General features: G+C 33.3%; 2 protein-coding genes across 2 annotated transcripts in view; both read left to right on the top strand.

Moving 5' to 3' along the window:
- The window catches only part of LOC100368276 (sterol carrier protein 2-like), a 62,694-nt gene extending 61,203 nt beyond the window's left edge, over nucleotides 1–1,491 (top strand). The window contains exon 10 of the mRNA XM_085503813.1: nucleotides 114–1,491. Coding sequence (XP_085359939.1) covers nucleotides 114–301 — 188 coding nt within the window. The 3' untranslated portion in view covers nucleotides 302–1,491. The remainder of the gene's footprint in view (nucleotides 1–113) is intronic.
- Nucleotides 1,492–4,485: 2,994 nt separating this feature from the next.
- LOC100368127 (sterol carrier protein 2) overlaps nucleotides 4,486–12,766 on the top strand; it is a 34,157-nt gene continuing 25,876 nt past the window's right edge. The window contains exons 1-5 of the mRNA XM_085503814.1: nucleotides 4,486–4,657; nucleotides 5,931–6,125; nucleotides 6,749–6,877; nucleotides 11,140–11,266; nucleotides 12,507–12,570. Of these exons, the coding sequence (XP_085359940.1) occupies nucleotides 4,613–4,657; nucleotides 5,931–6,125; nucleotides 6,749–6,877; nucleotides 11,140–11,266; nucleotides 12,507–12,570 (560 nt within the window). The 5' untranslated portion in view covers nucleotides 4,486–4,612. The remainder of the gene's footprint in view (nucleotides 4,658–5,930; nucleotides 6,126–6,748; nucleotides 6,878–11,139; nucleotides 11,267–12,506; nucleotides 12,571–12,766) is intronic.

Genomic DNA, 12,766 nt, shown 5'->3' on the forward strand with positions numbered 1-12,766 from the left:
TTGGAATTTTGCTATAACGAATATTTGCTGGCATAATTTGTTGGTTTCATTTCAATTATTACACCATGTTTGTCCACTATGAGTATGTAAATGAGTACCTTACACATTTACAGGCTTAGCACAGTGTTCTGAACTGTGTTGGCAGCTGAGAAACCAAGCAGACAAACGTCAGGTATCCGGTGTAAAGGCAGCATTACAACATAATATTGGACTTGGAGGTGCAGTGGTTGTCACCGCTTACAAACTAGGTTTCCCAGAGATGAAACAAGAACTTCAACCCAAAATGTCATCAAAGTTATAAACAATTACTAGATCATGGTGTATTTGATAAAGCACAGATGATCTTCTGCAGTGCCTCAGAAGTGTTGTTAACATTCATAAAAAAATCTGAATTATTATATTAATTATACCGTAGTGTTCTTTATAGGGAAACAAACAAAAGATTTTTTACAATGAGGGTGGTATTTGAATAGTAAATCATAAATGGTGCGATCAATTATGCAATGAATTTTAGATGGTATGGATAGACAGCCAAATTATCATTCACCTGCTTCATGACTAATCAAGGCTCAGAATAGACAAATATATAGTTATGTTTGAACAATATTTAAACAAAATTTTAACATGTTTTGAAGGTTTGAATGCTAAACAAACCAGTGTATACTGGTAACACAACTACATGTAAATGTACACATCAGGAATTGTGGATTTATGAACATCACACCATACAAGAAACTGCAGAATGAACTTACAAATATAAATAATTATGTAACAGAGGTATTATTTTGTATTGTAAAATTTTACATGCAAGTATGAGGAAAGGTTTTGTACAATGCTCAAATTAATCAGTATCTAGAAATGCGATGGAGCTTTTTCAGGTTTGTACAGGTGCCTTTAATCAGTCAAAACATTGATCTGAATCAATCAATTTTGTTACACATTCTCATGCCTCGATATGGGGTTCTATAAACTGTGTTTATGGAATTTATAAATGTACCGGTAATACATGTACCAAACTTTAAACAAAATAAGTGTATTTATTTTTCTTGAATTAATTTTTTTGAAATATTGGAATACCATTGCGACATGCAATCCTAACAAAATCAGTCCTGTCACAGTATTAATGTTGCCCCCAAACCCCCAATATGTACATTGTAGATCTGCTATTGAGTATCTCAATATCATTGGTTGTATATACCGGTAATCTCATTCATGTAGTCATTCAATAAATAACTTTATTTTAGTAACAAATTGGTTTGGTTATTTTTTGAAGGACTTCGCTTTGAAAAAGTTGATCCTTTGAATAATAATTTGGGATGGCACGAGTTGTCAAATATTTTAAGATTAATTTAGTATGTGTATGTCCAAGTATATTTGAATCATGAAAGCAATGTCCCTATTGAAATCTGTGCACGATAATATTTGTTTGAGAGTATTTAAAGATAATTTGACATGCATAAATCCTAATAAATGATATTTAAAGTTCAGCAATATGAAGTTGGAGGTTGTCAACTTATCCATGGGGGCTGCAGATTATTTTTTTGTTTTCCACTTTGCAATATATCTTATCTTTTCATATTTGTATACCGTGTTCTACAATACAAATTTTAGATTGTTCGGAAGCTTAAGATTGTAGTGAATTTCGTTCAATAATGCTGCATCATGTTGACTATGGTTTTGCCTGTTTACTTACTCACTGTCAGTGTCTGACTGGTATATACAAAATGCGGTCAAGAAAACGTCAGAATAGTAAAAAAAGAAAGCTAAAAGTCAATTGCCCAAGAGAGCTGCACAATCACAACAGTTCATCATCAGCCGCCACCGTCCACAGCAGCGATATGATTTTACACATAGAAATTGCCAGCAATTGAACCATCAATCCTTGTGAGTGATGTAACCTTAAAACGTGAAGTGAAAGTTGTTGAATTTGTAAGTGTGCGTCTTTTTGTACAGTGGCGTAAACATTGCTACAATCAAAGACACCCTGAATGGGAAGTCTATTTTGGGCTAGTATTATTTACACGGAAGACATTCAAGTAAGGAATTGTTAAATTGTTCGATTGGCATATATCAAAATCCTTTATCAGAACAGAACATGTTCTATATTCACCAAAAAACAATATTGCTATGTTTCTAGACACACAACGAACACGAAACAGAAGAAACCTTCCTTGAAAACCGAGTCTTATCGCCCTTTTGTTACTGAGCGTAAAACGCCAAGGCCGAAAATGACCAATTTTTGCCCATTCTTCTATGATTTTTTGAAAAAATCATTAATTCAGTCCAGTGGTTAAATAGGTTATTTATTAAAGATGCCCTTGGATCTCAAATTTGCAATGTAAATCACTCCTGTGACAAAAATCAGCAATAATGGCCAAGGAGAAACTGAATTTCAAAAATACATTTTATAAATAGAGTATTTTACTATTTAATAAAGCAGCTTTATACATGTCCAAAATATGTGATCTAAAGCACTAGTCTTGTAATCTTAATCTGTATATGTACATGAATTGTGACACACAACATTAAGTTATAACTCCCAGTAACATGCAGTTTAATGACATAATCCCAATTAGTATTTGTTGCAGTGCTTTGTTTTGACAAATTTCCCAATAAATCTGTAATTTGAACAAATTAGTATTTGCTTCTGGTCTGGTCTGGTCTAAATGCGCACAAACTGAAATAAATTGCACATACTTGGGTTGCCAAAATGTATATTTGTCTCCAGTATGAATATTCCCAATTTGGAGATAATCTTCATTTCAATGAAAAGTGCCTTGCTGTATGCTGTTGAAGGTTTATTCAATCTTTCAACACTTCAAGAGAAAATAAAACAAACAAAACTACAAGAGGTTTTGCAGTCTTTTACCCATAAAAAGGACACTGAATTGTTCTTCTGTGCATCTGTCAAATACATTAGCCCTGTTTTTTGCAACGTAGAAGTATATCAGTAAAGCTGCTACACTTCTAAAGAGAATGAAATTATTCCATCTTCAATACAGCCTTTGTTACACACGAACACAAATCCTGTTATTGAGCGGGATATGCTTATGGAGGCAAGATTAAATTTTAAAGTACAGTTTAAAGAGCTTGATCAGATGTGGTTCAAGTTCAAGTTGTTGAAAGTTTGTTATGCATATTAATAATAGTATTTTGTTCAACTCTATTTAGGAACTCGTACTGGACAGGGGGTTCTTTCACTGCTAGTATGGGGTAGACAAGAAAATAGTACTGGAAATGAAATACGCATACACCAAAATATCGAGTTAAAGCTCCTGGCTTTAATAGCTCTCAAAATAATTACAAGAAACCAAGCACAGAAAAAATACAATTAATAAATAAAATAGGGGATTGCATAGGAAAGTGTGCATTGGTGATAACTCGCAGTTCCAGGATGTAGAAATGGATGACAGTCAATGGCTTCTGCAACACAACAACTAAGAAATGCAGGAGTCTTGCTTGCAGAGGAACGCTGGTAATCTGGAGGGCACAGCTGAAAGCAGGAGATTGCAGAGCAGTTCATAAAAGTCTCACAGAATGATGGTTGAAGCCTGTATCACAGGATACACAGTAGAAATGATGGACCCCCAACTGTCTTCAGTGCAGCCTATTTATTGGTCTAAATGGGCCAGACTCGGGGACGCCACCTGGGTTTCCACATGAGCCAATCAGAATGTGTTTTTGCAAGCAGCTGTTTCACATAGGCAAGTAGATCATAAACATCTTTTGTTATTCAAATAACAGCACACCTGGTACATTCCAATTGTCCTTCCAAAGTTATAAACTTCCTTTGTTATGTAAATCACAAGCACACCTGGTAGATTCAAATTGTCAATCACCTTCCTGACAGTTATCACAGGGCAATGCACACTGTTTCTTCACACTATTTGCAGGGTTTGAGGTAATAATGAAAAAAACATGGAATAAAGGATGCTGACACTGTTTTGGAGTTCTCGATCTGATAATAAAATTTAGTTCAATATATTATGCATTATCCTGAGAAGCACATAGTTGCATACACAAGTGCCCCTCTTCATTATGCCCCTCTAGGTTGGTGAAAAATTATTTGGAAAATTATTTGAACTTTTATTTTGTAGCGAAAAAAGAAATTTGAGTCAAGTTTTTTCTCAAAAACTACACGACGTCTCACCGCCATAAATTTGTAGCCGGGTTTCAAATTCCCGGCTTATCGGATACGACTTCTCATGACTGTACCGCTGATCACTGTAGTAGGCCAACCTCAGATTTGGAAAATTGGAAATTGGAGACGTAATGTAAATGACCGTCACGTAACACGAGTCAAATAAGTATACTCACAGCTTGTTAATGATGAGATTCAACTGACACCAAAATGGTGATGATTTGTTTGAAGTGTGTTTTGAAATAAACTTAAAAACGGAAGAACGACACTTTTTCATAATGACCGCCCTTGAAACATTGAAATTACGAAGTACCGTCGACGAGGGCGCTATAAGGTTAAAGTTCATCGTGATTTTTTAAAAATAAAGTGTTGAATGTCTGCTATCCTTTTCCACTTTGCACTGTTCAGCAATCGGTCACCAACGTCTCAGTAACATTAGCCGTCTATAACAGTACGCGGTACAACATAACCATGACGAAAAATCGAGTTTTTGTCATTGGAGTCGGGATGACGAAGGTAAATAATGCATTGTTGGTCACAGGCGCTCGGAACATTTCTTGGATAATAAAAAAATTACCTAATGTATGGTCGGCATAGTTGGTCAGTCGCCGGTACATTCGCCTACTATTATATGAGTGACTAACTATGCCGACCCTACTTTATGTCATTTTTTTTATTATCCAAGATATCTTCCGAGCGCCTGTGTTGTTGGTATGACTGTATGTTACTTATGGTGCATTCAATTACAATAGTCTAGCACCCTGCCCCATTTTCAAGTTTGACCAGACTATTACAATTCTACATCAATCTCACATCTATTGGCGTTTGACCTTTGGACAGTCAGGCCAAAGTTTGTAGTCACTATCTACAAGCAAAGACATCCAAAGTTTGATGCCCAGGTCAATCTGTGAACTATTTAATATTAAAGTACAAATTATTGACCATTAATAACTTGAAATAATTTTAAAATTAACATCGGGGGGGGGGGCAAGGGTGGGAGTAACTGGGTACAGGTTACAGAAAATAAAAACGGCATTTTACGTTTTTCCAGGAAATAAAATAGGTTTTTACACTTTACAGATAAAGCAAATTCCTAATTACATTTTTATAATATATTTGATAATTTGAGTTTAAGAATCAAAATTGGAAATTGCGTACGAATTACGACATTTAATGTGGCAAATGCTCTATATGCTTACAAAAAATAAGATTTTAAATAAAAAAGCTGATTACATTTTACACCTTGCTCATTTATACGAATTTACGTTTTTTATTTATTTAAATTACATTATTACGAAAATAAAAACAATTGATTACAGCTTACGAAAATACTCCTTGCCAACCCTCACCATCCTGAATAACTTTTATTTTACATTTACTAAAATCTATATTATATTTTTATATTCTATTTTTTGGTGAGTATTTATAATATATATTTTGTGATAAAAAGATCGAAATTTCCATTAAAATAAATTTTACAGTTTTTTTAGAAATTTTGTGCTTGTCTGAAATGTTGGAGTATACCTGCCTAAAATGACAGGCAGAAAGATGGCTGACTACTCCATCCTGTCAAATAAGTATGTCATGACAAGTTCATGTACTTGACGCAGTGCCATAGAACCAAACTAGGTCATCCAGCCATGCTTGAAATCCAGTGATTTTGAGGTACACATGTACAGAACCCTTCCATATTGATGTGGTCACCTGTAACAACAATACCATACATCATTATTTCATTGTAACTTTCGCCTTACATGCATCTCATACACATTTATTTTTTATTTTATAGTTTGAGAAACCAGGTCGCCGTGAGGACTTTGATTACCCAGATATGGCTAAAGAGTCCGGAACCAAAGCTCTGAAGGATGCTGGGATATCATTTAAAGACGTTGAACATGTATCAGTTGGTTATTGCTATGGCGACACAACATGTGGACAAAGAGCAGTGTATCAACTTGGAATGACTGGAATTCCTATTTACAATGTATGTACTGTTTATATTATGTTGTTCTTCTCCCCTCGTGCACATAACAGGCACCTCAACCAACACTCCCAACTGGAATATTCAGTACTTGAATGCCTGAAACTCATGTATGTGATAGTCCAATGCCACAAACCACTGAAAAAAAAAATGACCTTTCCTGCTGCCATGAAAAAAGTTTATTTTTGATGGAATAAACAAGACATACAATTTAGTTCATATTCACAATATTATGGACCAGCTACTGAATTACAAATTTGATCTGTCCCAGGATCAGTGTACTTTCAAATATTTTGTATTCAAGCACTCATACAGCCTTCAGGCATTTTTTTAGATAATTTAGGAAGGATAGCTCAAATGCTCATATTCAGGCATTATTCTGGCCCTCAGTTGCTCTATGAACGATCCTGTACATCAGCAATTGACACAAATTTTGCAGTCAAAATTTGGTGACAATAATTGCCAACCAGAATATCAATTCACTGTATGGCAACGTATTCCAAGCAGGTTTCACTGAAATGAAAAGTACTACATGAATATTCCAATGTATAAAATTTGAAAGTCAAGTCATGTGATAACTGATACTTTTTAGTATTAATCATGCGACATGTACTGTTTATTTTCAGGTGAATAACGCATGCTCCACTGGTTCTACAGCACTGCTGATGGGAAAACAGCTGATTGAAGGAGGCCTTGCAAACTGTGTCATGGCTCTGGGATTTGAAAAAATGCAGTCAGGACCCCTCTCATCATCGGTAAGAAATAGAATTTGTTATACATTGTTATACCTGTCCCTAATACATATAATTTTCACAGGAGATTTTCACAAAACATTATTGTCAATAATTTTGAGAAAGAATTGATAGACTTGTGTATCAAAATTAACAACGATGGGTGACTTGCTAGGCAATTACACTTATCACCATCCTGCAGTACATAAGTCCCCTATCAGATCTCTGTGCAATTAGTTATTCAATCCAAGCAAACTTCAGAAACCCAAATCGGATGCTAATGAACAACTAAACCCACTCCCTCCAAAATACATATGGGATGAAGAGTCCAAAAACAAATATGAGGAATGTTTGCAAAGTGACACTTTAAATAAGTTTCAGGACTACTTCAATACCAATTGTAATGTCATGGCTATTAATGATTTAACAGAAAGTCTCACATCAATGTTAATTAATGTGGGAAATAAGTGTCTTAAGAAAATAACACAAAAATTAAGGCAATCCTGGTTTGATAAATCATGTCATGAAATTAGAAGAGACTTGATTAACGCTTCAAAAATCTTATCAAATCAACCCAATAACCCATTTGCAAGAAAACAAAACTTTGATACTAAAAATTATAAAAGACAAAAAAAATTGAAAGAAATTTAAAATTACAATGATAAACCATCTTGAGAAAATATACTATAGCCGTCAAGAACACACTTAAACAACTACGTTGTGAAAAAAATAACATAACTCCTGATCCAAATTTAACAAGCATTGAGTGGAGAAACTATTTTAAAAAAAATGTTTGAGAACAAATACAATAATAGTAATAATTATCTTTTGCAACTTCTAGAACAAAAAGAGCGCATGACGAATTACAATACATTTCTATAAATGCAAAAATAACAATAAAAGAAGTTAGAAATGCACTAAAAAAAAAGTACAGAAAATCAACTGGTGAAGACAGAATTGCAAATGAAATGCTCAAAAATAAAAGTAAGTTACTAATTGAATGCCTAGCCAAACTTTTCAATGATATACTGATTAGCGGAAAGTTTCCTGATAGCTGGAAACCAGTCCTACTAAAGCCATTGCATAAATCTGGAGAAAGAAGTAATCCCAACAATTATAGAGCAATAGCCCTGTCAAGCTGCATGTCAAAACTATTCACATCAATTATGAACTCAAGACTGACTATATACATGTATCTAGATAATAATAATTTATTAACACCCTTTCAATTTGGATTTAGAAAAGAAAGGTGAACAACCGATTCCATCTTTCTTTTAAAAACAGCAGTAGACAACACATTGTATGGTAAAAAAGACAACCATCAAAAACATCTTTATAGTTGTTTCATTGACCTAAGGAAAGCATTTGACCATACTTTGGAAGGATGGCTTATACATGAAATTACAAAATTGCAAATAGTCTGTGTTAGGTAAGAGAAACAGAACAAATTAAGTCTTGCACATTAATGTACACTTGGAATGAACACTGCTGAAAGGCAATTTTTCAGATTACTGGTAATTTGGCGACTTCTTGTAGACTTTCAATAATAAATTTTTGCTAAACTGTGACAGACACTATTAAAACAATTGTCAGGGATTGAAATAGATTTTTTTTCCCTGCATGCATAATGTGCATGTTGAATTAGAAATTTACCAGCACTAACTTGTTGTGAAATGCACTACTTTTAAAGTTTAAATAACATGTATGGGTTCTTGATTGATGCGATCACGAACAAATTTGATTTTTTTATTTGTCTCACAATGTTGGTTGAACTTAATTTAAGCTTAATGAATATAATGAGAAAATGTTGTGTTAATTTCTACATGCACAGCATGCACATTATATTTTGAGTTTACTTGCACTATCTAATAATCTATGTGCTTAGTGCAGTGTGCACCAGGGTATTTCAACCTCTGAATAGTGGTTGATAAATTTCAGTCATCACAGGCAAAAAGGGTCTTGACAGTTGCATCACAGAGCTGTGACACAAGGGGAGAACACCAACTCCTTTTTCGGCCCCTGGTACAATATGAATGTCATGATTTTTAAATTAGTGAATTAACTTTAAATTAGTTTTGAATGTTTTTCTCTTGCTTGCATCATTTCAAGAAGGGAAATGTATATGAGAGAGGAATGTCCATCTTCATTGTTGTCTCTGTTGTACACTTTTCACTTGGGATTACAATTTTTCATAAATATACTAGTATCCAATTCTGTTAAAACTTGTATGTATTATTATTCTGGGATCTAGGCCAATTTTGATTTCGTCATGTGTTGTGGATTTATTATATGGTACCGTATATTGATTACAAGACACTTTGGAATGGACATCTTTCTCGGTCACAGTGATATTCACAAAAAGTATTCACAATTTTATAGCTTTTTATTACTGGCTTCTTAATTCCAACCAGTTAGATATAGTGTCACCGCATTTCATCTTGTTTTTAACAAATCCGAAATCACTCTGGATAATATTTATTTTGCATATGTACAGTGTTTGCTTTTCAAGTTTTGATAATTTTAATGGCTGTACTATAATTTTAGTACATACATGTACATTCACATAAACCCATATATATACCTATAAAATATTAATTTATAATGTAATCTGGACAAGGGAAAGCATAATTTCCTATTCTTCTGTTACTTTATGCACGGATCCTAATAAAAAAGATTTAAAGTTCACAACTAGTGATTTTGCAATATTAGGTGTTCTCCATGAGGGCTGCAGGACTTTTTTTGTTGTTTCAATTATTGTATTCACTGACATTGTATTTACGTTTTCATTTATTTTTCCCCTACTGATTTGACTGTGTTGTGTAGTGTTTGTGTTAATTGTTTTTTGACTCCCTTATGTGAAGCACACAGTAGGAATCTTTGCGGTTAGTTTGTCTGTGTTTGTGTGCTCATCTGTTCCACTGATGTCTGGAGGGATGGCTTATAATTGAAATTACAAAATTTGGGTGTTAACGACAATTTTTACAATTTAATTATTAAAATCTATATACACAAACACTAAATATAAAATTAATCTGCCATCAGGTGTTACTGATGCCTTTGAATCCACTTTTCGGGTAAAACAAAGATGTAACCTGTCCCCAACATTATTCAATATCTTCCTAAATGACCTCCCTGGTATATTTGAGGATGATATATTTAACCCTGTATTGATTAATGGTAATCCTTTAAGCTGTATTCAATATGCGGACGACCTGGTTCTAGTATCCAACACTGCAGAAGGCCTACAAAATTGCCTTAATAAATTAATGAATTACTGCACTGAGCGTAACCTCACTGTAAATACAAGGAAAATGATCTTCAATAAAGGTAATCGTTTATTGAAAGATAAAAACTTCAAAAATAAATATCGCCAATTTTAATGTACAGTTCAGAAATATGGGCCTGTGAATTATTAATTGAAAACAATGTGATGGAACAGGTCTGTAGCTCTTTTTATCACTTTATTATAGGCGTAAATAAAAAGACATCTATAATAGGTATACATGTACCACAGGTTAAACAACTACCGTAATGTTTTTGAGGAGATTTATTTTTTAGAAATTTTCAAAGCCTCAACATCCATGATCATTTATGGACAATTGTATTTTTGTTCTCATTTAATAATAACTTTACTCAAGTACATATATTACACATACAGAATGTTTAATGGTGAGCCACATATTACATGTACATTAATATTTGACATAAACCCATTGAACTAATTCACAGTTTGTATGTATGATGTATATTAATTGTGCATTTCCACATATTGTATTACTAACTATTTCATCAACTGGAAGTGCAATTTCCCCACAAAATTGAACAGTCATATAGAAACTGGCTGTTCTATAGGAATCCTAAATCCTATAGGAATCCTATAGGACATTTTCGTAAGGGGATTTTATGACTATATCACATTTTGTGTGACTTTTTCAATTTACATGTAATCTTAATATCACACACTTACGCATCCTAATCTTATAAATCCCTGGTGTCAAATATTTATTCCCAGAACACTACATGGGAAATAGTAGCTGACTGTTGTTTAGGGGGGGGGCATAATAATAACAGTGACTTAGTCTGTCACTTTAATAATAATTCTGTCAAAGTAAAAAAGGTTGTTAAGAAAGGTTGTTACTGGTAGTATAGACATTCCCACTCACACAAATCATGAGAACTGCCTCATCTTCTGAAGACAAGGCCTGGTGGGGCTGATTGTTCTTGCACTTGATATTAAGGTCTTGGATGGATTGTTTTTCTAATTTGGAGTAAATTTTTTTTTTCAGAACATGGATCGCACAAGTCCGATGGATAAACATTTACAACTGATGGCAGATACTAGAGGTATCACTGGATCACCTTTAATGCCACAAATGTTTGGAAATGCTGGCAGAGAACATATGGAAAGATATGGTGAGATCATTTCTTCACAATTACAGTTACATCATAGTATAGCTTTACAACTTTTACCGGTAACATTTGTTTGCTCTATTACAAATTCTGTATTCTCTAGGTAACATCAACAGGTCAAGCATAAAATGTTTTTTAAAATTAAAATAATTCATCAAAAACTGCAGTGAATACTTGTACCATCATATATATATATAGCCTGCGGTTTCTTTAATCGTACAGTAAAATATGATCCCATATTCATTGGCTCATATTTTTCTGTGCGGCCTGTGCAGGCATGTTTATTTTATTGTCTACACTCAGTAAAACCTCAACAATGGTGTCTTTCAAAGTTGTCCTTAGAACTATTTATAATGAATGATCGAAAACGGATGATCATTAGTGTTATTTCAACATAATTTGTGAGATCAGTATTTTGGTTTTTAATATTATTTACTTCCTGATGAGCATATTTCACAAAAAACTTTTACAGGTATTTATTGTCGTTTTATCATCTTTTTCTTTTCCAGTAAGAGATTGACTTCCCCTACCACCACTACGAGATATTTTTGCTGACTTTACAAATTTACTTTCTTAATATCTTAATTTGTGTACTGTCGTTTTACATAAATTCACATTACCACATCCATCTTATATACCAGTACTAGTAATGCTATTATATAATACCTTATGAATTGGTTCCGTCTGTCCATCACATTTCTAAGCTTTACACATGATGATAACAGTTTACGTTATTCTCGTAATTTTTTTGCTCGATCAGATTTAAAATTCACTGACTGATGCCCATAAAACTTATATTTTATTGTGTAAAGCAAACTTATAAAGGGTTGATTACTCAATCCTTGCATGGAAGTTGCGTTTATAAAAAAAAATTAAATTAAGAGATTGACATGCCTCAGTTGAACATAACATTTCCTGTCGTCACCAAACACCAGTGTTTCTAGCCAAACAACAAACTCAAAAGAAAAGAAACTTTTTACCTGAAAATTAAGTTTTATTGTCATTGAGTGTCTAAGCAGAAAAAAATGTTGAAGCCCAAAACAACCAATTTTCATTCAAACTTCTATGAATACTTGATCTCAACATGAATTCAGTCCATTATTATAGGTTATTTGTTAGAGATGATAAGAGAATCACTTTGGGGATGAAAAATCTGTGATAATAGCCAAGAGGGTAAGGAATTGTATTTCAAAAACATTTATATATAGGGTATATAATGACACATGTTGTATTTATGTTATAGGAACAAAACCAGAGCACTTTGCTAAGATTGCTTGGAAAAATCACAAACACTCTGTCAACAATCCGTAAGTACATGCATGTTCTGTTAGTGTGAGAATGGTATGTGCAGAAGTTACACCCCTTCCTGCGTTACCGTGACAGTTTAATTTATCATGTTTTTCAAATCTACATAACTACATAGAATTTAATTAACTTATAGATTTTAAAATCCAAATAAAATCCTTTTCAAAATTCAAGTTCAAGAAATCACAAAGTTTTGTT

The sequence above is a fragment of the Saccoglossus kowalevskii genome, chromosome 9 (genome assembly GCF_978046115.1).
Source record: "Saccoglossus kowalevskii chromosome 9, keSacKowa6.1, whole genome shotgun sequence".
NCBI lineage: Eukaryota > Metazoa > Hemichordata > Enteropneusta > Harrimaniidae > Saccoglossus > Saccoglossus kowalevskii.